The 25161-nt window shown below is 33.3% G+C and overlaps 5 protein-coding genes and 1 long non-coding RNA gene across 19 annotated transcripts; 4 read left to right on the top strand and 2 right to left on the bottom strand.

Moving 5' to 3' along the window:
- Positions 1-85: 85 nt before the first annotated feature.
- On the top strand, positions 86-1250 carry LOC117242145 (non-histone chromosomal protein 6-like). Of its 2 annotated transcripts, XM_033508583.1 has the most exons (4): positions 86-290; positions 376-446; positions 590-935; positions 1012-1250. In XM_033508583.1, the coding sequence occupies exons 1-4, from the start codon at positions 192-194 to the stop codon at positions 1120-1122; spliced, it is 627 nt and encodes a 208-aa protein (XP_033364474.1). In that variant the 5' UTR covers positions 86-191; the 3' UTR covers positions 1123-1250. The 2 variants fall into 2 exon arrangements, with proteins under 2 accessions (XP_033364474.1, XP_033364476.1); XM_033508585.1 differs by lacking the exon at positions 376-446 and having other exon boundaries at positions 87-271.
- On the bottom strand, positions 1113-16852 carry LOC117242142 (hydroxyacylglutathione hydrolase, mitochondrial-like). 10 transcript variants are annotated; one of them, XM_033508573.1, is made up of 11 exons: positions 16524-16639; positions 16217-16376; positions 15939-16060; positions 15728-15857; positions 15194-15568; positions 14937-15114; positions 2343-2458; positions 2107-2190; positions 1848-2016; positions 1676-1779; positions 1113-1593 (listed from the first exon to the last, which is right to left on the bottom strand). In XM_033508573.1, exons 2-11 carry the CDS (start codon positions 16253-16255, stop codon positions 1321-1323), a joined length of 1590 nt encoding a protein of 529 aa, XP_033364464.1. In that variant the 5' UTR covers positions 16256-16376; positions 16524-16639; the 3' UTR covers positions 1113-1320. The 10 variants fall into 10 exon arrangements, with proteins under 10 accessions (XP_033364464.1, XP_033364462.1, XP_033364463.1 ...); XM_033508571.1 differs by having other exon boundaries at positions 1848-2190; positions 16524-16634; XM_033508572.1 differs by having other exon boundaries at positions 1848-2190; positions 15773-15857; positions 16524-16634.
- Positions 3447-5645, top strand: LOC117242141 (ATP-dependent DNA helicase Q1-like). The gene is made up of 2 exons (XM_033508569.1): positions 3447-3581; positions 3759-5645. The coding sequence occupies exons 1-2, from the start codon at positions 3494-3496 to the stop codon at positions 5498-5500; spliced, it is 1830 nt and encodes a 609-aa protein (XP_033364460.1). The 5' UTR covers positions 3447-3493; the 3' UTR covers positions 5501-5645.
- On the top strand, positions 6046-11733 carry LOC117242140 (TBC1 domain family member 16). Of its 2 annotated transcripts, XM_033508568.1 has the most exons (6): positions 6046-6553; positions 6736-7969; positions 8045-8384; positions 8452-8877; positions 9002-9295; positions 9385-11733. In XM_033508568.1, exons 2-6 carry the CDS (start codon positions 7102-7104, stop codon positions 9767-9769), a joined length of 2313 nt encoding a protein of 770 aa, XP_033364459.1. In that variant the 5' UTR covers positions 6046-6553; positions 6736-7101; the 3' UTR covers positions 9770-11733. The 2 variants fall into 2 exon arrangements, with proteins under 2 accessions (XP_033364459.1, XP_033364458.1); XM_033508567.1 differs by having other exon boundaries at positions 6046-7969.
- Positions 16853-17375: 523 nt separating the features above from the next.
- LOC117242144 (actin-5C) lies at positions 17376-22182 on the bottom strand. 2 transcript variants are annotated; one of them, XM_033508581.1, is made up of 2 exons: positions 22048-22182; positions 17376-19513 (listed from the first exon to the last, which is right to left on the bottom strand). In XM_033508581.1, exon 2 carries the CDS (start codon positions 19492-19494, stop codon positions 18364-18366), a length of 1131 nt encoding a protein of 376 aa, XP_033364472.1. In that variant the 5' UTR covers positions 19495-19513; positions 22048-22182; the 3' UTR covers positions 17376-18363. The 2 variants fall into 2 exon arrangements, with proteins under 2 accessions (XP_033364472.1, XP_033364473.1); XM_033508582.1 differs by lacking the exon at positions 22048-22182 and adding an exon at positions 20756-20977.
- LOC117242146 lies at positions 21133-24837 on the top strand. Of its 2 annotated transcripts, XR_004495183.1 has the most exons (4): positions 21133-21147; positions 21647-22213; positions 22413-22712; positions 24614-24837. It is a non-coding gene; the product is annotated as an uncharacterized LOC117242146 (long non-coding RNA). The 2 variants fall into 2 exon arrangements; XR_004495182.1 differs by lacking the exon at positions 24614-24837 and having other exon boundaries at positions 22413-22741.
- Positions 24838-25161: the final 324 nt, after the last annotated feature.

Below are 25161 nucleotides of genomic sequence, written 5' to 3'. Positions count from 1 at the left end.
ATATTTTTCATTTATAAATATGTATGTATGAGATGATAAAGTTATTAACTTATTGATAAGAAATATTTATACTAGCGGCACCTATCATATTACTGCTGTATTATGGTAAATAAATGTGCTGAACCTGTCGACATGATATAAAAACAATGTGAAAAAATACTGATTTTATTTAATTAAAACAGGCAATCAAAATGTCAGACGAATCAGAATATGATGTAGAACCAGAAGAATTTGATATTTATAAACGAAAGTATCAATTCCTACTAGATAGGTGTGAAGTTTTACAACAGGTTTATGTTTGATTTTGGTATTCTGTATTTTACGCAATGATTTATTTGTATGCAGGAAATGAAACTATTCACTTTTCAATTATAGGAAAATGAGAGATTAGTTTATCGTATCCAACGTGTTAGGAAACTTCTCAAACGTACAAGAAAGGAAAAAAAGTTAGTTTAATTTCTAGGTTATATATTGAATACTACAAATATATTTATTATTTATTTTTAAAATAATAATAACTAATATACCTGTTTTGTATCTCGTTATATACCGCTAGCATGATTTGTTAAAATATTTTTTTGTATTTTAGATTTTTAATTGATCGTTTGGATCAACATGGTGACCGCTGGCGAGAAGCACCTATGGGAGTGCTTGAAGAAAACAATGTATTTCAAGTAACACTTAAGCCAGAAAAAGGCCCAAAAGCCACTGCTCATAATTCTAAAGAAGAGAAAACTAAGAAAGGAACAAAACGAAAAGGTGCAAAAACAGATCCCAATGCTCCAAAAAGACCAGCAAACCCATTCTTTCAGTTCTGTCAAGAACAAAGACCCCGCGTTATGGAACGCTTAGCCGGAGAACCAGAACCAAGCAAACAAGAACTCACTAGACAACTTGCAACTACTTGGAAATCTCTCAGTTCAGAAGATAAAAAGGTATGTACTAACAAAGAAGTCGTTTGCATCTTTCTAATATTTGAATTAAGATATTTATCGTATATGTTTTTTTTAGGTATACTACGACATGTATGAACGATCCAAAGAAAAATACGTTGCTGAAATGCAAATTTATAACAAAAAGTCAGAAGACACGCCAAATCATATGTCTTTAAATATAACATAGTATTTGTGTATTTAAGATAATGATATTTATAAATACGTAATTTATAATCATATATTTGCACATATGTCAATATTTATGTATAGAAAGTCAAAGCAAAGTTTTATAAATAAAACGAACAAAAATTATTTAGGAAGAACATTGTACATTCATTAAAAAAAGCATGTGACCATCGCTGATTTCTTTCTAACAATGATAAATTTATGCCTTAAAATTATCCTTCTCCCTTCTAAGGAATGCCATAGTTTGTATTGGATCTTTTTGTTCAGTGTGGTCCATAACAGATTGTTCGTGAACTCGCATAAATGGGTTTGTGAATTTCTCTTCCTGAATAGTGCTTGGCACAGTAGGATTATTCTTTTCACGTTGTATACGAACCCATTCTATCTTTTGGCGAATTGCTTCATTTTCTGGCTCCACATGTTTTCCAAATTTTAAATTATTTCCTGTGTACTCATGACCACAATATACTTTCTATAAAATATCCAAAATATATCCTTCTTACCTTAGTCAGTGATTATTTCAAACAGAGATCTAAATATAATTATATACTTACAGTTTCGTTAGGTAACGATCCCAAAATTTCTATAAGTGCTTTGTACATTTGTTCTGCGGTACCTTCGAAGAATCTACCACAGCCACCAGCAAAAAGTGTATCACCTGCAGATTAATGTTTATTATCTTTTGATTAATTTACAAACAACTAAGTATGTAATTTATATTTGTACCTGTAAATACTGCTGGTGATTCTTGATCTCCTGTAATGTAATAACAGATATGTCCGCTAGTGTGACATGGTGTTGCTAGGCATCGAACTTGTAATTTTCCAATGTTGAAAGTATCATTGTGTTTTACTTTACATGTTAGTGCCTCTATTCTATCATCTCCACCATATACCTGAAGGTTATTAAATTTTTTACACAAATTTGCATTTCCTCCAGCATGATCCCAGTGGTGATGAGTGGTTAAAACTTTTGTTAAACACACGTTATTTTGTTGAACTGCACACGCAACACTGTCCGGATCAACAGGATCAACAATTGCAGCTTCCTGCGATGCTTCGTCGATAATCTTATAAAATTACAAAACTTAATGTTAAACAAATTTCATAATGAACTATCATCAGCATCATTATTATGAAATAATAATAATTTGTAATTTTAAATAGAAATAACAAGTGAAAATTTAATAATCAAAGAAGGAAAAAGTAAAAAAATACCCACTAGATACATGTAATTATCTTGGAGTGCAGGTAATATTTGAACCTTCATGTTGTCTTGATTTATTATTATAGAATTACAATGTCTTGCATAAAAACCATTGGTTGAAATACTTTTGGCTAAAAAAGATAAAAGCGCTTGTGTTTAATATTGAAATTTAATGTATACAATAAAATGTATGTGCACTCTATTAAGACTATATAGTCTGTTATCATATAAAAGTGAAAACATCATTTCCTTTCTTATCTTTTTCACGTGTGCAATATCATTGATATATACCTTGGATCAAACAACAATCTGCAAAATCTATATTTAGACCTCTGAATTAAATTGATATACAATGTAATGTTTAAGATTTAATAGCATATGTAGAATAATATTTATATATATATATTTATAGATATATATATATATATATATATATATATATGTAAAATGATATTTGTAAAACAATTGTATATTAAAGTAAACAATAATCTTAAAATTTGAACATTATATGTATTCAAATACTTACAAATATGGAAAGTTATTTATCTTTAATTACTTTATGATTATATCTTGGATAAAAAATTTTCATATTAAATAAAAACCTAATTTTATATCAAAACACAATATTTATAAAAGTGGAATTTTCCTAAAGTAAAAATATCGATAAAAATCGTAGAAATCCTAAAATCTGAAGTATAAAAATAATAAATTAAAGATATCTACAAGTTCCTTTGAAAATATAATAAGAAAAAGGAATACCCCTAAAATACAAAGATGTTAATGTGTTTTCGAGCCAAGAGGGACAAGCACGATACATTGCATTAAACATGGCTTATTATATTTAATATTGAGACTAAATCACGTTTTTTTGTGCAATAAATTGTCTTAATATCAGACACTAACAATATGTGCAACGTTACTTGCCTGATCCCTACGTAGTACTACTAAAAAAACAACTGGACTCAGCTGATCGGTACGATGTAATTCTGGTAGAAACTGTTATGTTAGGTTACATACAGCGTTGTATGAACCATCGTCGACACATGAATGTGTACATTTTATATTATAGCATAATTTAACTAAACAGCACTTGTTATTTACTAATAGAATACAAAGCAATCTTTTTTGCTATTGTCATATGTAAATATCTTTTTAATTTATTTACAATGTCTGCGAGCAGTTCGAAAAAAATAACTGTAAACAATGAAAATGAAGATCAGAAAGAAATAATAACTATAGATGGTGAAGATCAAGGTCTGTTATTGTTTTATAATATTAAAGATAATATTTTTTCAGAAATAAATAAATTTGGAATGTTACGCTTCATGATTGTTATTATTATTATTCATATCAATGTATTTATATATGGTTCTTTGTTATGTTCACATTTTACGTTTCTAAGATTATTTGTTATAATTATTCTTTTTTTAGACAATGAAGAAGATGAAATTGCAGTTATTGACTTTGAATTGAAACAAATCGAATATGAAATGCAAAAGCTTGAAGATCGTAAACAGATTTTAACTCAACGTAAGGAAAAGCTAAAGGATGACGCACTTTTGAAAAGAAGTCTCTCTGTATCAAAGAAGGATTGGACAAAAGAAGATTTTAGTTGGTCTAAAGATCTGAGAAAAGCTTTAAAGGATGTTTTTAAAATAGATAAATTAAGAGAATTGCAACTACCAACTATGAATGCAATTATGTCGAATGTAGATGTTATTTTAATTATGCCCACAGGTGGTGGTAAAAGTTTGTGTTATCAGTTACCTGCTGTTATTAGTAAAGGTATTACAATAGTAGTATCACCATTAATATCGCTCATGGAAGATCAGTTACATGGATTACAAAAACATAATGTAAAAGCTGGAATGTTAAGTGCCAAAGGTAGTAAAGAAAATGTAAAAGTCATAATGAATGCACTGGTGGATAAGAAATCTGATCTTAAATTAATTTATGTTACACCAGAGTACATGGCAAAATCTAATCGCTTTATGAACAAATTGCAAAAAGCCTTTGAAATGAAACGTTTAGATTGTTTTGCGATAGATGAAGTACATTGTTGCAGTCAGTGGGGTCATGATTTTAGGCCTGATTATAAATTTTTAGGAATCCTAAAGTCTATGTTTCCAGGTGTGCCAGTCTTAGGTTTAACAGCCACTGCACCAGCTAAAATTATTGTGGACATTCAGAAGATGTTAGATATTCAAGGTTGTCTAGTTTTAAGAGCTACTTTTAATAGACCAAATCTATTTTACGAAGTTCGACGAAAACCAACAGATAAAGACACATGCTTAGCTATGATAGAAAATTTATTAAAAAATAGATTTAAGGATAAATCTGGCATAATTTATACAACTACTATCAAAGATGCAGAACAATTGACAACTGATTTAAGAGCATTGGGCTTGAAAGTTGGATGCTATCATGCAATGTTAGAGGCAGACTATAGATCAGAAGTATATTCTAAATGGATATCAGGAAAATATCAAGCTGTAGTTGCCACTATCGCGTTTGGATTAGGTATAGATAAACCAGATGTAAGATTTGTTATTCATCACTGCATTTCAAAATCAATGGAGAACTTTTATCAAGAAAGTGGACGTGCGGGCAGAGATGGAAAAAAGGCTGTGTCCATAGTATTATATAGGTTATTAGATGTATTTAAATTAAGCACAATGGTGTTTCAAGATAAAGTTGGTTTACAAAATTTATACAAAATGCTAGAATATTGTTTAGATCAAACATCATGTAGACGTAGTTTGATCGCAGTACACTTTGAAGAATCTTGGACTAGAAATGATTGTGCGGAAATGTGTGATCATTGTCGGAAACCTAAAGAGAGTAAACAAGTGAATATAGCTCCTTATTGTCGACATTTATATCAATTCATGACCAGAGCAGTACAAAATGAAACCAGATTGACTGCCTTAAAGCTTATAGATGCCTGGTATGGTAAAGGTGCCACAACATTAAGAATATCTTCTATACCAATACCGAAATTCACAAGAGAATCAGGAGAAGCTATAATAGGACATTTACTCGGAAACGGTTATTTACAAGAAGATTTTCATTTCTCTGCATATTCTACAATTTCCTACTTAAAACGTGGACCCAAAGCAGCATTAGCACTGGATGATACTCACGAAATACTTTTTAATTATGAATTGCACTAATCTATATAAATATATTATGATCTGTGATATAGTAATAAGTTTTTTATTATCAAAAAGACACATGCCATTAAGTAAACAGAACACCATTTGTAACTTTTAAATGTTCCTAATCATCAACAATATGTTTTATGTATATCATTGTCAATGATATTTTATATAGCACTTATGATATCTTGAGTTTAAAATAGTTTGTAAAATGATAATCGTACTCTACATGTATGTTATACATTTCATACATTTTTATATTCAATAACAAAAGGTTTTTTTATCAGTATTCATAGAAAAGAAAGTTCTCAGAAAATAATAAAAACGATTTTTGATGTAAATATACTATTTCATTTCTTAATAGTTTTAGGTAATTTAAGACATATTTTTTAACGAAATTATTTGGCTCATATTTTAAATATACTTGAAACAAGCGTTAGTAAGTTGGAAATGAAGGTCGCTCATAAAAATATTTTTTTAATGAAATTACAGAACACGAGTTCTTTTTACGAAATCGAGAACAAATAATTCAAACTTAACACAAGGAGAAAAATCAATAAAAACCATATGTACAACGCTAGACAACGTTATGTCGGTAGCTCGGATAGTAAGCTAACCACCAGGTTCACGATCAGATGGAAATATTGATCCTGGATAAGGGGCATCTGTATTCTGTCTGTTGGCAAACACGTTTTACTAAAATACTAAGCAGCGGTCTGATATTAGATTTGTAATTCATTCATCGTTAGAAATCCAACAATGAAATAAATAAGGAACGCCGCGTAACAGTGATCTATTACGAGTGATCGTAACGGGCGCTCCGCATTTGAGAAAATACTTGGGGTTTTCATTCAAAGTTCGATAATATATGTCTACAACGAATAGTGACGTGCCGATGATACATCTTTCATTCATGAATCCATTCAAGTGAAAGTTAAGTCGACTAACTTTTTTTCAAGAATTTTAAACGAAGGAATGTTAAAAAATGGAATCTTGACGATCTCTGATATTTTGACAAAGAATTTTAACAACGCATTATCTTTGTAGTACGAGGATAATAAAGAACAGGTAAAGACGAGAGACTTAAGTGATTGAGATGCATGCTTCTCCATATGTGTGCACATTTTATCGGTTCTATGTATATATCAAAGCTAATTGGTGTGATAACATGCATGCATGCTTAAATAAGCCTACGACAACAGGAAACATTACAGGAAAAGAAATCAGTTCATTATAGCATTTCGATGCAGGTCTATTCGCGCGCTTCTGCGCGACGAAGTTTCACCACTGCAGTTCTGATGCTCTCTAGAAACACCAAGTATTCCATAGATGTTGTCTAAGAATTGTCAGGAAAAAGAAATAGTGAAACTGAAACTGTTAACTTAATACTGTGTTGTCCAGTGTCAAGAGTCAGATTGTATTCGTACGGATTCGTTATAATTGCACATAATACTTTGTAATCACTTTAACGATCGTCATTCGGGTATCGTTATAACCCCGCGACGATTCAATATTGTCTAAAGGCAAATTTAATCGCACAAACGCAAAAATCCTCGCACCGCGCTCTAATAAAATTTACTAGATGACTTATATGCACCGATCTGCCTTAAAGGAAGATGCCTCTGCCAAATATTCTGAAAAAGGCAAGCAGTTATATTTTAGGCGATTGTAATCAGGACAATCGTCGTACTATGTACCAGGATGGTGAAGCATTATTTTGCAAGAATAACGTATGCGTTCACCCACCAACTTTAATGAGACAGAACTCCGATGTGGTACATCATCCCGGTTATATGGCCATAACCTGTAGGTTTAATAAAAATTCTAATGTACCAACTTTACATCTCAGTTGGATCCCGAATAGCACACTCCGTAAACATCCGACTACGTTAGAGAATTTAAGCGTGAAGAAGCCGGACTGCGCTACTCATCGAGACACTGATATAAGCTCTCACCATTCCCAAATATCAGAGGAAAGTTGTGACTTAAAATGTGAATACGAAAATGCTGAAAAGGTTGACGTCTGTTTAGAAGTAAAGGAACCTATTAATTGCGGAGATTGTGAACGCGTTTGTTCTGGTGGTTTCCCACGAAGTGCACGTCTCGAAGGTGACGATACGAAAAACGATGACGCAGAAAGCATATGTGATCATCAAACTCTACTTACGTCAGAAGTTAAAGAGACTCCAAATGTCAATATCAATCGGGAAACAAACTACCATCGGTCTGACAGTTTATCGTCTACTATACATGAAGAAAGTGATCACAGCATCGGTTTGAATCAATTGCGTTCTCAATCTCTGAATTTGAAACATGACGAGGATCAACATTGCAAAGATAAAAAGGTTTCTGAATCGCATGAAAATGATGGAATAAGTATCGACGAAGAAATGAGATATCCTTATTGTGATGATACTAGCCTGAAAAGCCGTAGCATGTCATTAACCTCTACATGTAGCTTATCGGTCGGTGTATCTTCAGAAGGTACTTGGTTTATTAATTTGATTATTTTTTTTATTAAACTGTAGTTGTTAACGTGTAAACTTTGTTTCTTCGTAGCTGAAGAAATCCCATCATGGATGAGATCACCTGAACTTTTAGCTTTACAGCATAACCTCACATTTCCTGAAAGTGCAACAGCTTCACCAGTGACATTACGTAGAGCACATAGATGTAGAAGGTTTTCAGTGGATCTCAGCGAAATGAGATCCCTAAGATTGTTTTTTGCTGATCCAGCTTGTACTTCTGGTCAATTAGTAGTCGCAAGTAGAGAGAGCCAATATAAGATTCTACATTTCCATCATGGTGGGTTAGACAGACTGGCAGCTACTTTACATCAATGGCACCAATTGCTTTATCCACGCTTAGATACAGACGCTGAGGAGACACTTCCATATAGGTAGAATCTAATTAATGAAAACACAATTAATGTTTTACTAAATAATCACAATTTCTCTATAATTCAGGCATTTCATGGTATGTCGGCCAGAGGTAAGTCGTGATGAACTACATCCAGAAGAGGGACAAGTACCGATGATTACATCGCTAGCTTGGAAGGATTTATTAAACGAGAGAGGTCAGGTAGAGGATGATCTTGCCCTTCGTAAAGGAATATTTTTTGGTGGACTAGAACCTGCATTAAGGAAAATTGTGTGGCCCTTCCTTCTTCATTGTTATTCATATCAAAGTACCTATGAAGATAGAGAACATATTGATGCCATTCGCAGACAGGAATACGAGGAAATACAAAAACGTAGACTGAGTATGGGCCCAGAACAAGCAGACCATTTCTGGAGAAATGTGGTGTGTATTGTAGAAAAAGATGTTGTTCGTACTGACAGAGGAAATCCTTATTATGCTGGAGAGGATAATCCAAACATTGAAATAATGAAGTATGTTTGTATAACAATAATCATTTAATTTTTCAATTTATATTTTATATATATTTTATATTATTATGCTAATTTTCAAATATATATTGTTACTATTAACACTATCGTATTTTACTTTTTACAGAAATATTCTGTTAAATTATGCAGTTTATAATGCCCGATTAGGATATACTCAAGGTATGTCTGATTTATTGGCTCCTTTATTAGCTGAACTTAATTCCGAAATCGAAGCATTTTGGTGCTTTGCTGGCTTAATGCAAAGATCTGTGGCTGTGTGTACGCCTACTGATGTAGATATGGACAGAAATTTGTGTTACTTAAGGGAATTAGTTAGAATAATGGTACCAGACTTTTATGCACATCTACAAAAACATACGGATGCCCTGGAGCTTCTATTTTGTCATAGATGGATACTCTTGTAAATACAAATTTTATAATTATAATTTATAATTATTACAAAATTTATAATCATATGCAGAGTTATTTCTAATAATATATATTTTACAGATGTTTAAAACGTGAATTTCCTACCGAAGTAGCGTTAATAATGTGGGAAGCTTGTTGGGTAAATTATTTAACCGACCATTTTCATCTATTTCTTTGTCTTGCTATAATGTGTGTTTATGCAGATGATGTAATAGCTCAAGACCTGAGAACAGATGAGATGCTTTTGCATTTTAGTTCTTTAGCTATGTATATGGATGGAAATCTCATATTGAGAAAGGCAAGAGGCCTACTTCATCATTTTCGTCAACTTGTACGTTTACCATGCACATTAGCAGGGCTTTGCCGACAATGCGGCCCCGGAATGTGGGATAGCACACATGATCCCGTTATAGAATGTGTAGATCATAATGATGCACCCTGTCCATACTTGAACAATTATGAATAACAACCTAATTTAATGAAAGTGAGAAAAGTATCCTATTGTTAAAGCTTTCAAATTATCCTTACGTTAACTAATCAAATTAAATGCTGCTCCGATATAACATAAATAAGTTATATAAATCGCAGTTGATTAAATGTTGTAAGTAATAACAGATGTTAATGAAAGTATAATATTTGACTCACTGTTTGTACGATTACGTAATATCATGAATGGAAAGGACATACATTTATATTATCACGAATCTTATTTGCATAACTTCATAACTTATAAATGCTAATTCAAAAATACGTGGCAAATTGAGTTTGGTAATCAATAAGAAACGAAAGACATATCTTAAAATTTAACATTCAACTGATTCCAATTTAAAGAAATTACAAAAGGTTTTAATGATGATGTATCTACAACTTCTGTAAAACAAAAAAGTATTCTGTACTAAATAATTAGGTAGGATTTCAACGATTATGACGAGTTTTAACCGAAAACCTGTAGTACAATTAAAGACTGATGACCAAAGAAGAATGGAGTAGTATAAGCATTTTGGCTTTGAAACCTCCAGACAAAAAGAAGCTTTTTCACTGCACAAACATTATGCTATTTATTTAACACGATTGAAAATGTGCCATCGTTCAGCTTTCAAATGCAAATTTCACGAGTTGTAATCTGAAAATAAAAATCGTATCCGATATCAACAAAAAAGAAAATCAAACGTAATTCGATGTAAGTATCGCGTAAAAATTTATTATAAGTCCGTTTAAATTTCTTGTAGTCAATTAATGATACACGTGTTCACTTTGGGGTATTCATTTATGCGATATTTTTAGTATCTTTCTATAAAACAAATTTCGATTTATTGTATATTCATTATAAATAATCTATTATCTTTTAATATATAGTACCTTGAATTCTTTACATTCAACATTTTATAGTAAGCCAGTAACGATGATTTATACATAGATGATATGTGTAAACGTCTTTTACTCACCGATTTTTTTTACCTTATTCTGATAACCCAAAGTGTCTTTGCTAGTCTATTTGCTCACAAAAATATAAAATCGAAGAAATAATTCGTTCTATATTTCAAATTCTTTGATCTTTTTTTTTGTATAAAATAAACATTCTCCATTGAATAAATGTATACGGAGACAGTGATTTGTATGATATCTTACAACTTAAGGAAACAAACTTTAATTATGATAATCGACAGAGTTGTGAAGATTTCATGCAAATAAAATAATGCTTTTACTGTGCCACCTTATGTTGTTAGACTATTACAGAGAAATCTATTCGTGTTAAAATTTCTTCTTCTAAGTATAATATATAAGTAATGTATGAATAAATAGAAATATGTATATACAGAATATATTATGTATGTACAGATTATATATATATATATATATACATATGTAATGAATATATTCACGAATAACATTAATTAGTCTATTTGCTATTCGTGAATATCGAATAAATCGAATTTATTCGTGACATCTTTCTTCGTTAGTCAAAATATACTTTCGCCGAACTGATTGCTGTAACTTTGCTGTTACATTCGCCCGGCACTTCTATAAACATTTTAGCGAAAAACTTTTTCTATAATACATGATTAATGCCGTTTGAATATTAAAATGTTCAAAATCAATTAAAAAACGTGTAAACAAGAAATTCACCTTATGAAAATTAGTATTGCTTCGGCAGAAATAGTAACATTGAGTAACTCAGTGAAATCAATGATATCAAATTTACTTTATTATAAGTTTTAGTAATATTAGCCATTAGTATTAAAGGATGATTTTAAATATGCCCGTTTATTTTCTTTTAAATTAAAAATATATGTAATATAATAGATTAATTATCTATATATCGTATACCTTAATAGTATACAATTTTGTAATGAATCTCTTTAATTGCGATTTAATCTTAGTCAGAAAATGCTTAAAATTTGTTACAAATATAAGTATTGTGTGAAAATTGTAAATACTTCTATTGATATTTTTTCGATGGTAAACATCGCGTCCTTACCTTTGCTGCCAATGAAAATTTGAACGTGAATTTGGAGGCATCCCCAACCCATCCAATGTATAAAAAAACGTAGTTAGCCTTCATGTATGCTCTATGCACCCACTCGCTAATGATATTAAATCATGCCTTCTTTGATTGGCTTCAACCTTTGTTTGAAACATTTTTTGCATGAAGCCATGAAGTAAGGTTTTCACTCTATATATATATAAGTAAATCAATATAAATTTATATAATCAGTTCTTTATTTTTCTGTTTATTTTTAGAAAATATATGTGTACATATTTTATATATTTACATACCATATTTGTATAAGTACACGGTATGAGAGGCATATTGCAAATACTTTGTTGGCAATTATACACCATATACATATAAAAATATGTTCTGTGATATACAAATCAAATTTATACAATCAACAACAGTCATCTAATCTGCCTAATATTTTCTATGCACATAAAAAATAAAGTATGCTAGAAAATTTTTAAAATAAATTCTTTCTTGATGTATCATACAGGCCTTCAATAGTTTTGCACATACATATGTTTATTGTACAAGTCTACAGATTAAAATATACCTTCATACCGTTGAAATAGTGGACAAGATATTATTAGTTGGCCACCAAATATCACTTAGTTGAAAGACATTTATGTACAGTAAAAACTGTATTAAGAGTGGCATATTCTCTATTGAATAAAAATATACAAAAGATATTATATAAAAGTTTACAACATAAATTAAATGTATACATTCGGCTTGTACGAGATTAATCCTGACTTATGCCAGTGTATTGTCAGTTTACTATGACACATTGTGTCATGATGTATTCTTATTATCATAATTAGTATTATTATCACTATTAATACCATATTTTCTCTTATATGATGGAAAAGATAATATTCTAATAATGATGCCAAAGTGTGAACAGTTGAACGAAGGTATCTTATTATCAAGGACAATTGCTCAGTTGTTCTATCTTACAACAATTATTCTATAACACATTTTAAATAATAAATATTTACTAATATTTTAAAGGTACTTTTTCTTCTCATTGGTAACTTATTATTTGAATTGCTGTTAAAAGTTCCATGTATTTTAAGAATGATTTTAATGTAAACATTAAAATCACTAGTATCACAATTTTCCTTTTACATGTAGGAAATGACCAATATCAAATCCAATGATATTACTTTAGATATGCTCTAGATTTCGCAGATCCAAAAGACAAAACAATTCAAGTATGCACCATTATGTAACTCCTCCCTCTTTTTTAAATCCTCGATTTAGTACTTCATAAGATTTCTATCCTAAAGGTATGCTTATAGAATAGAAATGAATTTGTATAAAATTGACGGATACTAAAATCATGCAAGCAACGGCCCAAATTATAACAAAAATTAGCCAACAATTACTAGAAAATGGGCTTGCAAATTTATTGACGACACCAAGACCTATAAGTCTATTTGTCTTTTGTCTGGCATAATATACCAAAAACGTTGGAATCAAATATTGAATTCCTGCTCCAGCATATGATCCCGTAATTCCCACTAATATCGATAAGTCTTTGATACTCATAGCAATCATATACGGAGGCAGTATTGCTAATATTGGGAAGACAATTTTACGAAGACACAAATGAGACGTATCATCGCTGAGGAACAATGATTGTAGATTATTCCTAAGGGTGATGGCTATGATAGGAAAGCTTGTACTTAAAGTAAATACTGGAAAAAGCGACAAAAAATATTCTATAAGAATAATAAAAATATTGTTACTTTTGGAACAATCTCCAGATCCACGGGGGCTAAAATCTAAAGTGTAAAGATCGTCCAAATGTTCGAAAGCGAATGCTCCAGTTAATGCCAGTAGGAGATAAAAAGATGCTATTAATAAATAGTCCAATGCCAAAGATCGGGTCAAAGTAGACTTATTTGCGATTGGAGCGATCAATGCAGGTAAAGAATGGTGACACATAAATGAATAAATGCAAGCACCAAATAAACTAGGTATACCTGAAATACGCATATGCAACAAATTTATTTAGTTAAATGCTAAAAATATATATATATATATATATGTCGGGTTTACATTGGAATTAGGGTTAGGGGCGTGAAACGAATCTCCATTTGGATTACACATTGTCGTTATGCGATAGAGAAGACATTGACTAGTGCAAATACGATTATTACAGAATTTGACAAGTAATCGTGGTAATTAGGTACTCGAGAAGCTAATGACAATGATCCTAAGTTCAATAACGAATCCGCGGTCAACGGGATAACAGGATGCGCTTTCTTCCGAAGCCCAAATCGTACTCGACTTGCTTGGCTACGGTGGAAGTATAACTAAACTAACTCTTTGTTAAAACGTGGAATATCCACCGAACGTAAAGACGCTAAGTGACTCGCTAAAAACGACCTCACGAGAGAATGACCCTCCGTCGCGATGATGCTGCAGAGGAAAACTATGATGGGGTGTGTCTAAGGACACGAATCGTCGGATTCGTCGAGGATAGCCTTCGTTCAGAAAGTGAGGGAAATTGACGTTGCCGTTAATTGGTCAATTTCCATGTTGGTGGCTAGAAAAGGATGCCAGCCGTCCTTGAGGGAAGGTTGCTAGCGGGAAGCGTCGTTCGTTGAAAAATAGATCTCCCCTATCTTCCCGTAGTTGGGACAAAGACTGTTTGTCTGTTTGAAGGACTTTAGGTAACTAGATCTTAATGTTTATAACGGCCCTCAGACTAGCTGAACATGTACAGTGGAGATGCGCCGGCATCTGGTAACCATCATACCCGAAGAATAGGGTCTGCGTATGGCGAGCCACGGGACAGAAACCGTTGGAATATTTACTGTCGTGTGCCGCTACAAATATTTCTTTTAAGGAGAGCTATAGAATTACTCCATACCTTTGTTAGACAAAGCGTTCATCCCGTGACCGCGGCTACGTTCGGCGACTGGTTGTCGCCTCGAGCCCAAGCTCATTATCACAAATCTCGAACAAATACAATTGGATCGAATGACGACAATTGTTTAATTACGCCTATGATAGAATCTAGATTACGATGTTAAGGGATTTTCCCGAAGTTCCAAAGGGAAGGCTCCGATGTCCTTTCATCTCCGACATATATATATTTTTATAGTTATGTGGATAAACTTACCCATGATATTCGCAGCTGGAGGATCTCCTTGCGCACCATGAATGATTAAATTTTTTAAAGCATATACAATCATGATAGTGAATGCAAGCCATCGCATTCCTGAAGTTAAGAGTTGAAGATATTTAGTCTTTTGAATATTAAAGAATACAAAAGGACCCAGCAATAATATAAATATAGTCTGAAAATGATACTTGTTATCACTGTATGAGAAAACAATAATTGTTGAGGTATATACCAGCAACTCTGTTTATACATACAAGGAACGTTCCATATGCATCTGCCCGATCCAGAGCAAACCCTTCCCAACACGGTTCAGTATCTGGTATTGTAGAATTGCATGTAAAATTTGCTGGTTGATAAGTACAAATAACGTCAGCTAAGGTTTTTGCAACAGCTGCTCCATATATACTTAAATCTCCATAAAGATATATAGCAAAACATAAATAGAATAATGTTGTACCAAATTTATTAAAAAAAATTGATGCCATTTGCCCCATTTCTATTTTATCACGTATTACATAATATCGGTACGTCATGTCCGCACAATCAGGACTACTTGAAAATGGTGTAACAAGAGGTGTATCTTCAGAATCTGAATTTGAAGGACCGGATTCACCTAATGTTTGAAGTACCTACAATTAAAACATAACATAAAATAGAACATATTTTAAGTAAAAATGCTCTCAAATGGCTAACCGAGCAGGATATATAGCCCATTTTATATAAAAAATATAATGCTACTGAAAAGAAAAATCATCATAGATAGCACAACATAGGAGAAGTCTAAAAACCTCAGACTCTGACTCGTTGATAGATGAATCTTGAGAAAGACATACACGTTTTCGATGTTGAATGTGTCGCCATGCTACTATAGCATTGGCAGATGCCATTACCTCGATCACAAATGTAACAGTGATAAAACTGTAAAAACAAAAAAATATACACATATATAATTAAGTCTTGAAACTGATTAATTAAAGTATACAGATTTTATAGATATACCTTATAAATGCTAGTATTAAAATAACACTTAATCCAAGAGCCCATCCTGCCTGACTAAAAACAGCGGGTAATGTTAAAGCTCCTGTTCCAACAATTAAGTTAAAAACGTATATAAGACCAACCTGAAATGCACATTAATAACAAAACTTCATATATATAGAAAACGAAGTCTTAAAATAGCAACAAGTCATTCATTCGATAACCGAGAAAGGTTTTGTTTACGGTCAAAGGTTATGTGATATCAGAATATGTCAAAATTATAAAATCTATAAACTTACCCATGTCGAATATTGATCACTTGAATTTTGCTCGGGCATTTTGATTGAAGTTATAGATTAAAATGAAAGAGTTTACTCGAGCTTACAAGTACTACCGCCATGTATCATTGACCTAACTATCGCTTTGTACTTTTCCAGTGATGATTCGAGAGCAACTGTCCTAAGAACGTACAAAACCTCAACACAAAGTCTCTTTATTTTTCTCCTCCTTAATCTACTATATACTCTAGTTATCTTATTGTTTACATATAAACTTATCATAAATTTTACTCATTTGTTATTAAAGATTTTAGAATTAAATATTTACCGTGCAATAGATGCGACAATTAAAATTTAAATTTAAATTCATATCAAATATATGTATCCTTCCTTCCATTTGATAGTATGCACCACAGCTGATTTTATGAGTCGAGTGCATTGTGCTGCCATCTAATTGCAATTTAAATATGGTCACTAACAAAGGCAATGTAAATATTGCAGCTATCACTGTTACACATTAAAATTATATGCGCTTTTATTATCATATATATGTATGTATTATATCTAAATACTTTGCAGTACCTATGTTATGACACTGTTATCTAAGTTAAAATCTTTGTCATTTTGTTCAGTGAATAGAAGACTATCACAATTCGATGATGTAGCGAGTTTATTAAAAATTGATACATAATTATGAGAAGTTACCTAAAAAGAACTTACTTTACAAATAAGATCATTTCTTCATTAGTTGGAAGTTTAGTCGAATATTTCATAAAGCAGTATTATTAAATATATAAATACAATATACTGATAAAATGCCTCTACTATGAAATTTTAAATAAAATTTGATGACTCGAATAATGGCATTTTTACAAAAAGAACAGATACCACTTCATTAAAAATAATTTTTATTCGACCGAAAATATAAACCTAATTCTTAGTGTAATATAAACTTTTTACCACAAATCTTACGTTACAATAATGAATAACGCCAAACGGTACAAAAGCTACGTTATATATAAAACTACATGAATTCATGTTAAATGAAATAAGTGATTAATTTCTTTTTTTTCTTTCTAGCTCAGATTAACTACGATGTACTGGATTGGAGATCAAGGACACAATATCCAGTAAAGGGTATTGGATAACTGTAATCTTAAAAACACAAAAGTCAAAGCAATAATGTTTTTAAGAGTTTTATTTTATAATCCCATAAGTCTAAAGTAGTCTTTAAGATGTGTACGTGAATGGTCTTGCACAATACAATGGGAATAAATTATAATACTTTGGCTACGCTTGCGGGGTCGAAACCGTGTCTTTTTTATTCGTTTGAGCGAGCGTTTGTAGGATATTTTTCTGGGTCAGCGGTCTCCCCCATTATTAAAAAAAAAAAAAAGAAAGGAAAGAGCCATCTTTTCCCTCAACGATCGGTAACATTAAAAAAAGATTATGATTAATAAGTCGAAGGCCTATCTCCGCTAGGAATGATGAATTCTAGAAAGACTGACACAAACCTCGTTAAATATCGCAGAGTAAAGTAACGGAATGCATTTAATTGGAGGACACCAAATTAAAAGATCTTTCGTGCATTAAGGATAATCACAACGGCTCCATACTGCATCGGAACGATATTCCGAAATAATTTATATAATAGTTTACCTTCAGCTCAAACTCGCGAATATTAAAAATTGGCAAATATATAGCATGTTCGAAAAAAGGAAAGAACATATGATTATTTCGATTGTAGAGTGAAATATCGCGATGACAATAAGAAAGATGTTTTTCGTGAGGGTGGTTAGCTAGATGCTACCATAGGGAATATTATTTAAATGTATAATACAAAGGACTCGATAGAATAGTAAAGTACTCAGAACTTCGGAGAGTACACAAAAGACGCAATAGCGTCCAATTAAATGATGAAAAAAATAGAGCAAAGTCTTTTAGAACTGTTCCTGCGCTAATTAGCGATTTACTACTTTCATTCTGCATCATTCAATTAGACATTACTATATCCTAAAACTGATCTTCGAATGCCTAAATATCTCTTTTATACTATTGAATCCTCTGAATTATATATCCATATAACAATACCTATGGTCGAGAAACGAGACAGAGGCCGCTCTCGGGATTTGGGGAATGATAATATGCAAGAGATATCAAAGATGTGCTTAGAAGCACTTCCTGTGGACGATGGATGGTCCAGACTCGTCGTATTCTTGTTTGGAAATCCACATTTGCTGGAAGGTAGACAAGGATGCAAGAATAGATCCACCGATCCATACAGAGTATTTCCTCTCAGGTGGTGCGATAATCTTGATTTTCATAGTGGATGGTGCTAGGGCAGTGATTTCCTTTTGCATTCTGTCAGCGATTCCTGGATACATGGTGGTACCTCCAGAAAGGACAGTGTTGGCATACAGGTCTTTACGGATATCGACATCGCACTTCATGATCGAGTTGTATGTTGTCTCATGAATACCGCATGCTTCCATACCTAGGAAGGACGGCTGGAAGAGAGCTTCGGGACAACGGAATCTTTCGTTACCAATGGTGATTACTTGACCGTCTGGAAGTTCGTAGCTCTTCTCCAAGCTAGAGGATGACGCAGCAGTTGCCATTTCCTGTTCGAAGTCAAGGGCGACGTAACAAAGTTTCTCCTTAATATCACGAACAATTTCACGTTCGGCCGTGGTGGTGAAGGAGTATCCTCTTTCTGTGAGAATCTTCATGAGGTAGTCGGTCAAATCACGGCCAGCCAAGTCCAAACGGAGAATAGCATGAGGCAAAGCGTATCCTTCGTAGATTGGTACAGTGTGGGAAACACCATCACCGGAATCTAATACAATACCGGTAGTACGTCCAGAAGCATATAGCGAAAGTACAGCTTGAATAGCGACATACATAGCGGGGGTATTGAACGTTTCAAACATAATCTGTGTCATCTTTTCACGGTTAGCCTTCGGGTTGAGGGGCGCCTCGGTAAGGAGTACTGGATGTTCTTCGGGAGCCACTCGAAGTTCGTTGTAGAACGTGTGATGCCAGATTTTTTCCATATCATCCCAGTTGGTGACAATACCGTGCTCAATCGGATATTTCAAAGTAAGGATACCTCTTTTTGATTGAGCTTCGTCACCAACATAGGAATCCTTCTGTCCCATGCCAACCATGACACCCTGGTGGCGTGGTCTTCCAACGATAGATGGGAAGACGGCGCGTGGAGCATCGTCTCCAGCGAAACCGGCCTTGCACATACCGGAGCCATTGTCAACTACGAGTGCAGCAACTTCTTCGTCACACATGTTTGGTTTATTGAGTTATCTGCAAAAATAACAAAAAACGATGTTAATTACTTGATTATGATTCCTTTTTTTATTACAGTTTTGCAGTACTTTGTTATAACGTCTGTTAATGTTAATTATTGAATACGAAGTTAAAAGATACTATAAACTTTTAGTTAAGCTATTAAACATATTTTATAATTTCACATCTTATATACATATTCGCTTTTACGATCCATACGAATAAGTACAAATTTTTACGATTCTTAAGAGAATTTTCTATTTTACGCATAAATTATCGTTAAATATAATAAAGGAAATCCAAAGTTCAACTAATTCATTATTCACATGGATAGATATTTCAAAATGTAGTCTCTATAGTATTCAAATAAGTTCTAAAAAAACGAAGCTAAATTATTGCTTAATTTCGTTTTAAATACTTGATAAAAATTAAACTACATATAAAGATGTACTATGAAATCATTCATGACATATTACCCTATAATCAGGATAGCAGATTACAAAATAGCATGTACTGTGAAGCAATATTTTAAATATTTTCAAGATGGCGTTCAGCGACACGTAGCATTACACTATCGCGATAAAAATTAACTATCTCAAATAGGACATTCGATGAGCATAGACACAAATATACTCTATGTATTTTTCCATATCAAGATAAGTATCATTGAAAAAGTGCGTAATCATGACGAACTTTTTACTGTCTTGTAAACCGCCGTTAACTAGAACCGCACCCTGCCCCGCCCTTCCCCGGCATTGAACGGTCAATATCCGACATGATTTTCAAAGAATAAATCCTTACAGTGCTAAGAACATAGAAAATTGACTACAAGCTTTACTCAGTTAACCAACAGACATAGGAAAACTATCCTTACTCCAATAAAATACAGTCTTGAGATACTTCGAGCATATTTTACATTCTAAAGATTGACATCTTCTCGTAAAAAGAATTCGGTTCTTTTTTTCTTTCACATGTAATGCCGTCACCGATACTTATAACTACTTTTACTTGTAACTACACTATCCTATAGTGCAATTGAAAAGATGAAACACAGAACACACAAAATTTGACACAAGCGTATCTTAAGCCTAACACCACCCACTTCTCGATTTGGAAATCCACGCTCGGATGTACGATTTGTCGATCAACTATTCGCCCACGCACTAATTTCTACTTAGTTGCACTGAGGATTCTTAAATTCGTTTGAACTTCGTATCGTAGAATGTTATCTATCACTGGACTTAGGATGTGATGACTTACGTTTTTCGTTTCGTATAAAAAAAGTTATGTACAAGTTAGGGAGCTCGGGATCTTTGGATGTGACACTGCCGCACAACCGACCGATCTAGCACCAAACACAGAGTGTAGCTGACAGCCGGCTTGCAGTGTATTATATGAACAGAGTCGTTGTTCGGGGTCCCCACCACCAAGCAATCGGCCAATAAAGGCAGGACACCCTCAGCCAATCCTGGCTTTCTTTACCATATATGGAAGTGCTCTGCCACGGAGGGGTTTACCCCCTCTACCCCCTATCTGCCCTTCTCCGACCGTTTGAAGTGTGTCTCACCACCCTTCGTGAATGTATCTGCCAAATTGACCGAACCGCACATCTCCGATCTTGCCAATGCTTCCCTTCCTCTCCCCCACGATACGTAAGTTCTGTTTCGACCATATTCAATGTCACTCGATATTTTTATACATCAAAATAATAAATAATTAATTTCGACATTTCTTTTTTTTAATTCAATTTGGGTATTTCTCGCCGACCCTTATTAAATACAAGATCCTCGAGCAAAGAAAACTTTTTAATATTACAATTTACATATCCGAATATTAGTAACTTTATGGTTATTATAAAAAGATACCTTTAAGAATACTTAATATACGCTTAACTCTTTGGCTCAATTTCGACTGCTTTTATTAGTCTTTATAAAGTACAGTTTATGTAAATAGATAATTATCTTCTCTTCGTTAGATAACTACGAGAATGTGTAATATTATACTTAAATACTATTATTTTATACATGCTTTTAGAAACGGTTACAATTAACTTCAAAGAGTGATAACTATAAATATTCGAATTAGGGTATCGTACAGAAAATAGGTACGCTATAACAATTTCTTGCACTTAGCATCCTAATTTCCCAACAGATAAATTTACGTTGGTATTTCATACTACGAGCTAGCATAATCGCAAGTTAGTGCTGTAACATCCTAACTACAGAGTACTGCTATTAATAAACGACCACGTCGCGACCACCTGCCTTACAGTGCGTACACGTCAGGAACCACTTGACAACGACAACCTGTCGGATCGTCCCGGTACGTTCTCCTTTTTCAAGATAATGCTAGTAGAAACAAATTGCCCAAAGAAATAGGCGCTATATCGAGAAAAGTCAGAAACGGAGAGAGCAACGCCCTGCCATCATGGCTGCTTATGAACCGGCGTTTGTCCTCGATCTTTTCGCCGTTAAGATTATGACAGATCGCCGTGAAACGCGCTAAATTAATAACAGTGTTGAACTTAACACTCTGAACGGTACAGTACTTACCTTTTAGAATCGAAGGTAACCAACAAAGTACACGATCGTTGATCGGCAAAGAGACACCGCAAGAATACTATCGGCACGACGAAACGAGACTCGAGAGCCGCGAGTTGCGAACACTGTGAGTGAGCAAGATCGTGGCCGGTACCGTGTCATGTGGACTCGCTCAAAGGTATGGTCGGTATACACGCTGTAAATGTCCCATATTACCTAACATATTTCCTATTTGTTTCCTCTTATTTTTTAAATTTATGCATAATATAAAATTAATTGAGCGATGAAAGTCTGAAAAATAAGAAACTCAACGATCATCTGTTTATTTTAAAGTTATATTTTTCAATATCATCATAGTTAGTACACCCCTGTTTCAGAATGGATTCGTCCGGCTTCCCCACCACTTGGATTCACAGCTCTTGCCATATATGGGCATAAAACGAAAGCGGCTCGCTGATTGGTCGGTTGGCCGGCTGCCGGCTAGATTCTCCAAATGCCGCTTCAAACTGTACGATACGGGGAGCATAATGCCTTCTGGAAGCGTACACTAGCTAAGGGCTTTCCTGACTAACCGTCAGAGCTGTTTGTAGTAGTAAACGTATCAATACGTACGAACGTATATGTGAAGATTATCACGTTCTTTGTGTGCGCGTGCTAGCGACCAGTACCGGCAGTAGGTATGAGTCAGAAAAAGTTTTGTTATATACTTTGGAATGGTCAACATTTTTTTTCACTTGATGCAAGTCGAAACAGTTGTCATTGAGATTTAATGATCCTCTACTCATTCGTAAGCTTTCATGGAAATTCCTATCTGTGAAATAATATTATGAAGATCGTCGAATTTATGTTACGAAATATAATGAAATAGGAATCATGTTACTAATCCCGGGACATTTTTCACCTAATCATCTTTTGCCATTGATTTCTTAAATTTGAGGAAAATGTGAGAGAACTCTTATTCGTAGGCCTGATTTTTTGTTCCAATTTTATGCTAAATTCTTTCCACAAGAAAAACTCGTATTTCTTGATATATATATATAACCTATTTACCGTCTTGTTTACTTAAAAAATTATTAGCAAAAATCATATTTCTTTCGCATTAGTTGTAATTACATAACATATCTTGGCACTAGATTTATTCCTTAACCAGGATATGGTATGATTATATTTGAAGAAAGCGAATCTTCGAACGAGAAAGGGTAACAAATTGTCTTTCCGTAAAATTTGATAAAATAATATTCCTTTACAACAACATAGTCGAACCTCCAAACCAACATAGTCAAGCCTTTACAACATAGTCAAATAGAATAAGCTGGCGTTAGTAGAAGGTCATTGATGATTTATTTCCAAAAAATTCAGTTACTGTGTCACTTTCAATATTAATGAATGTTAGTGACTCATATTATTGTAGTAATAATCTGCATACCATGTTTAGTACTACTTGTCTTCTTTTAAAAAATTGCGCCAGAAGGAAAATAATTCGCAAGAAGGATTTAGAAAGTCAGTAGGTCAGACTTCACTATTTATGCATACTCATTGTCTAGATTTCGTTTTAGAGTAGGACAACTAATGTCTGCCTAAAAGTTAACATGTTTTTGAAGTATTTTAAGGTAGGCTTAGAGTAAGTAATTAAATGATGTTCGTCCACCCACTTATTGCGTGTGGTATATGTCATCTCGGCCGCCTTTTTCATACAACAGAAGCTAAAAATAGACTCAAGGGCGCGGATAAGGGTGCACTGGACTACTACCACGTCACGTAAGCCCTATGCTTCGGCCCTATTTCCTGTATATGTGTCGGTCCGACGGAAGGCGGCATGGTGTGTGTGAGTGCAGTGTCTGCTTCAAAATCGATACGCGTGTTCGTGCAGTCTACAATGGTACATCGTACTTGTGCACGGAAACCACGTGGTGATGGGAACGTCAAAGTACGACTGGTGATACTGCTTGTTATTTTATCGTAAAACATTTTGTAATTAACATGTTTATCAGTCGTAATCATTACTATTAATAAAGCATGTTGTTATCAGTTAAAAAGTAAAATACAAAGAAATTAATTAATAGTGACGTTGATGAAATATCGTTCGTTTAAATATACAATTATACGTTTTTTAAGTCGTAATAGCGTTTGAGTTAACACAATATCGTAAATCTTAAAATCTATTTAAAAATGTGTTTTCAAAGTTGACTCATTCATATTAACAGAACATTCGCATACATACTTTGAACTTAATGCCTTATAAGAAATACATGTGAGATACGTACCATTGATTATTAATATATTGTTTAAGTTTGGACATTGCGAAAGGTATAGTGAAGGAAACAGAACAGTTTTATAAATACACCTGCCACGTTCCTTTGTCGAAATAGTGCTTTGATGACATAATCAGTGAATCATTTGTACCTAATAAGAAATCGTATCGGGTTATGCACTCGTTCCTCTATGAGGACGTGTCAAATTCTGTTCTTGATTTTATTTTTGATTCCGTGTAGAATTTCATGATTATTTTTATTTTTTAAATTTAACCACCATACTTTATATGGACGTCAAATTTAAATGTACGTCATTAATGTGCCAGATAAACGGATGGACTGCTTCACCCAAGTCTAACCTAACCTCGAAACATCGAAGCCGGCACCCAGCTGTCACACGCACACAGCATCTTTATACACGTCGATTTCGTGTAACTCCATTGTCCTTTTAACCGCTCAGGTTTTTATTAGACAATACGTTATTTTACTCAAGTATAATATCAAAAGATAAATACAATACAATGGTATCTACGGAAATTATTTTTATTGATTATACAAAGTTCAAAGAGAGTATATGAGTCATGCAGAAACCGAACCGATGAACTGTATTTCTTGAAAATTTCATAATTTTTGTCATATTAGCGTTTAGTTTTATAGAAACCAAACGATTAACCTCTATCAAAATTTGTTCCCCGCTATTGGCCAGATCGACTTTTACGTGGTTCATATAAAAACACATGCTATACACGTTTCGATGAAAATTACAGCACAGATAGAAATATGCATATTTGCAATTGACAATATGTATGACTATGCCTTATGTATGACTATGTTTCAACAGCACGCGTAAGTATTAACCTTCGCTGCTCCAGCT

Source organism: Bombus vosnesenskii, unplaced genomic scaffold (genome assembly GCF_011952255.1).
Source record: "Bombus vosnesenskii isolate JDL3184/JDL3185 unplaced genomic scaffold, Bvos_JDL3184-5_v1.1 scf7180000016263, whole genome shotgun sequence".
Lineage (NCBI taxonomy): Eukaryota > Metazoa > Arthropoda > Insecta > Hymenoptera > Apidae > Bombus > Bombus vosnesenskii.
The sequence above is the reverse complement of the archived record's forward strand: the minus strand, read 5'-3'. Positions and strand labels throughout refer to the sequence as shown.

Bases quoted from the DNA above. Each gene is read 5' to 3' on its own strand.
- LOC117242145 (XM_033508583.1), top strand. From the start codon at position 192: ATGTCAGACGAATCAGAATATGATGTAGAACCAGAAGAATTTGATATT. The intron at 291-375 runs GTTTATGTTTGA...TTTCAATTATAG, and splicing joins GGTGTGAAGTTTTACAACAG to GAAAATGAGAGATTAGTTTA. The intron at 447-589 runs GTTAGTTTAATT...TTTGTATTTTAG, and splicing joins CGTACAAGAAAGGAAAAAAA to ATTTTTAATTGATCGTTTGG.
- LOC117242141 (XM_033508569.1), top strand. From the start codon at position 3,494: ATGTCTGCGAGCAGTTCGAAAAAAATAACTGTAAACAATGAAAATGAA. The intron at 3,582-3,758 runs GTCTGTTATTGT...TTCTTTTTTTAG, and splicing joins TATAGATGGTGAAGATCAAG to ACAATGAAGAAGATGAAATT.
- LOC117242140 (XM_033508568.1), top strand. From the start codon at position 7,102: ATGCCTCTGCCAAATATTCTGAAAAAGGCAAGCAGTTATATTTTAGGC. The intron at 8,878-9,001 runs GTATGTTTGTAT...TACTTTTTACAG, and splicing joins CCAAACATTGAAATAATGAA to AAATATTCTGTTAAATTATG. The intron at 9,296-9,384 runs GTAAATACAAAT...TATATTTTACAG, and splicing joins TGTCATAGATGGATACTCTT to ATGTTTAAAACGTGAATTTC.
- LOC117242142 (XM_033508571.1), bottom strand. From the start codon at position 16,255: ATGCCCGAGCAAAATTCAAGTGATCAATATTCGACATGG. The intron at 15,858-15,938 runs GTATATCTATAA...TTGTTTTTACAG, and splicing joins TTAATACTAGCATTTATAAG to TTTTATCACTGTTACATTTG. The intron at 2,459-14,936 runs GTAAGTTTATCC...TATCTTTTTTAG, and splicing joins TCCAGCTGCGAATATCATGG to CCAAAAGTATTTCAACCAAT.
- LOC117242144 (XM_033508581.1), bottom strand. From the start codon at position 19,494: ATGTGTGACGAAGAAGTTGCTGCACTCGTAGTTGACAATGGCTCCGGT.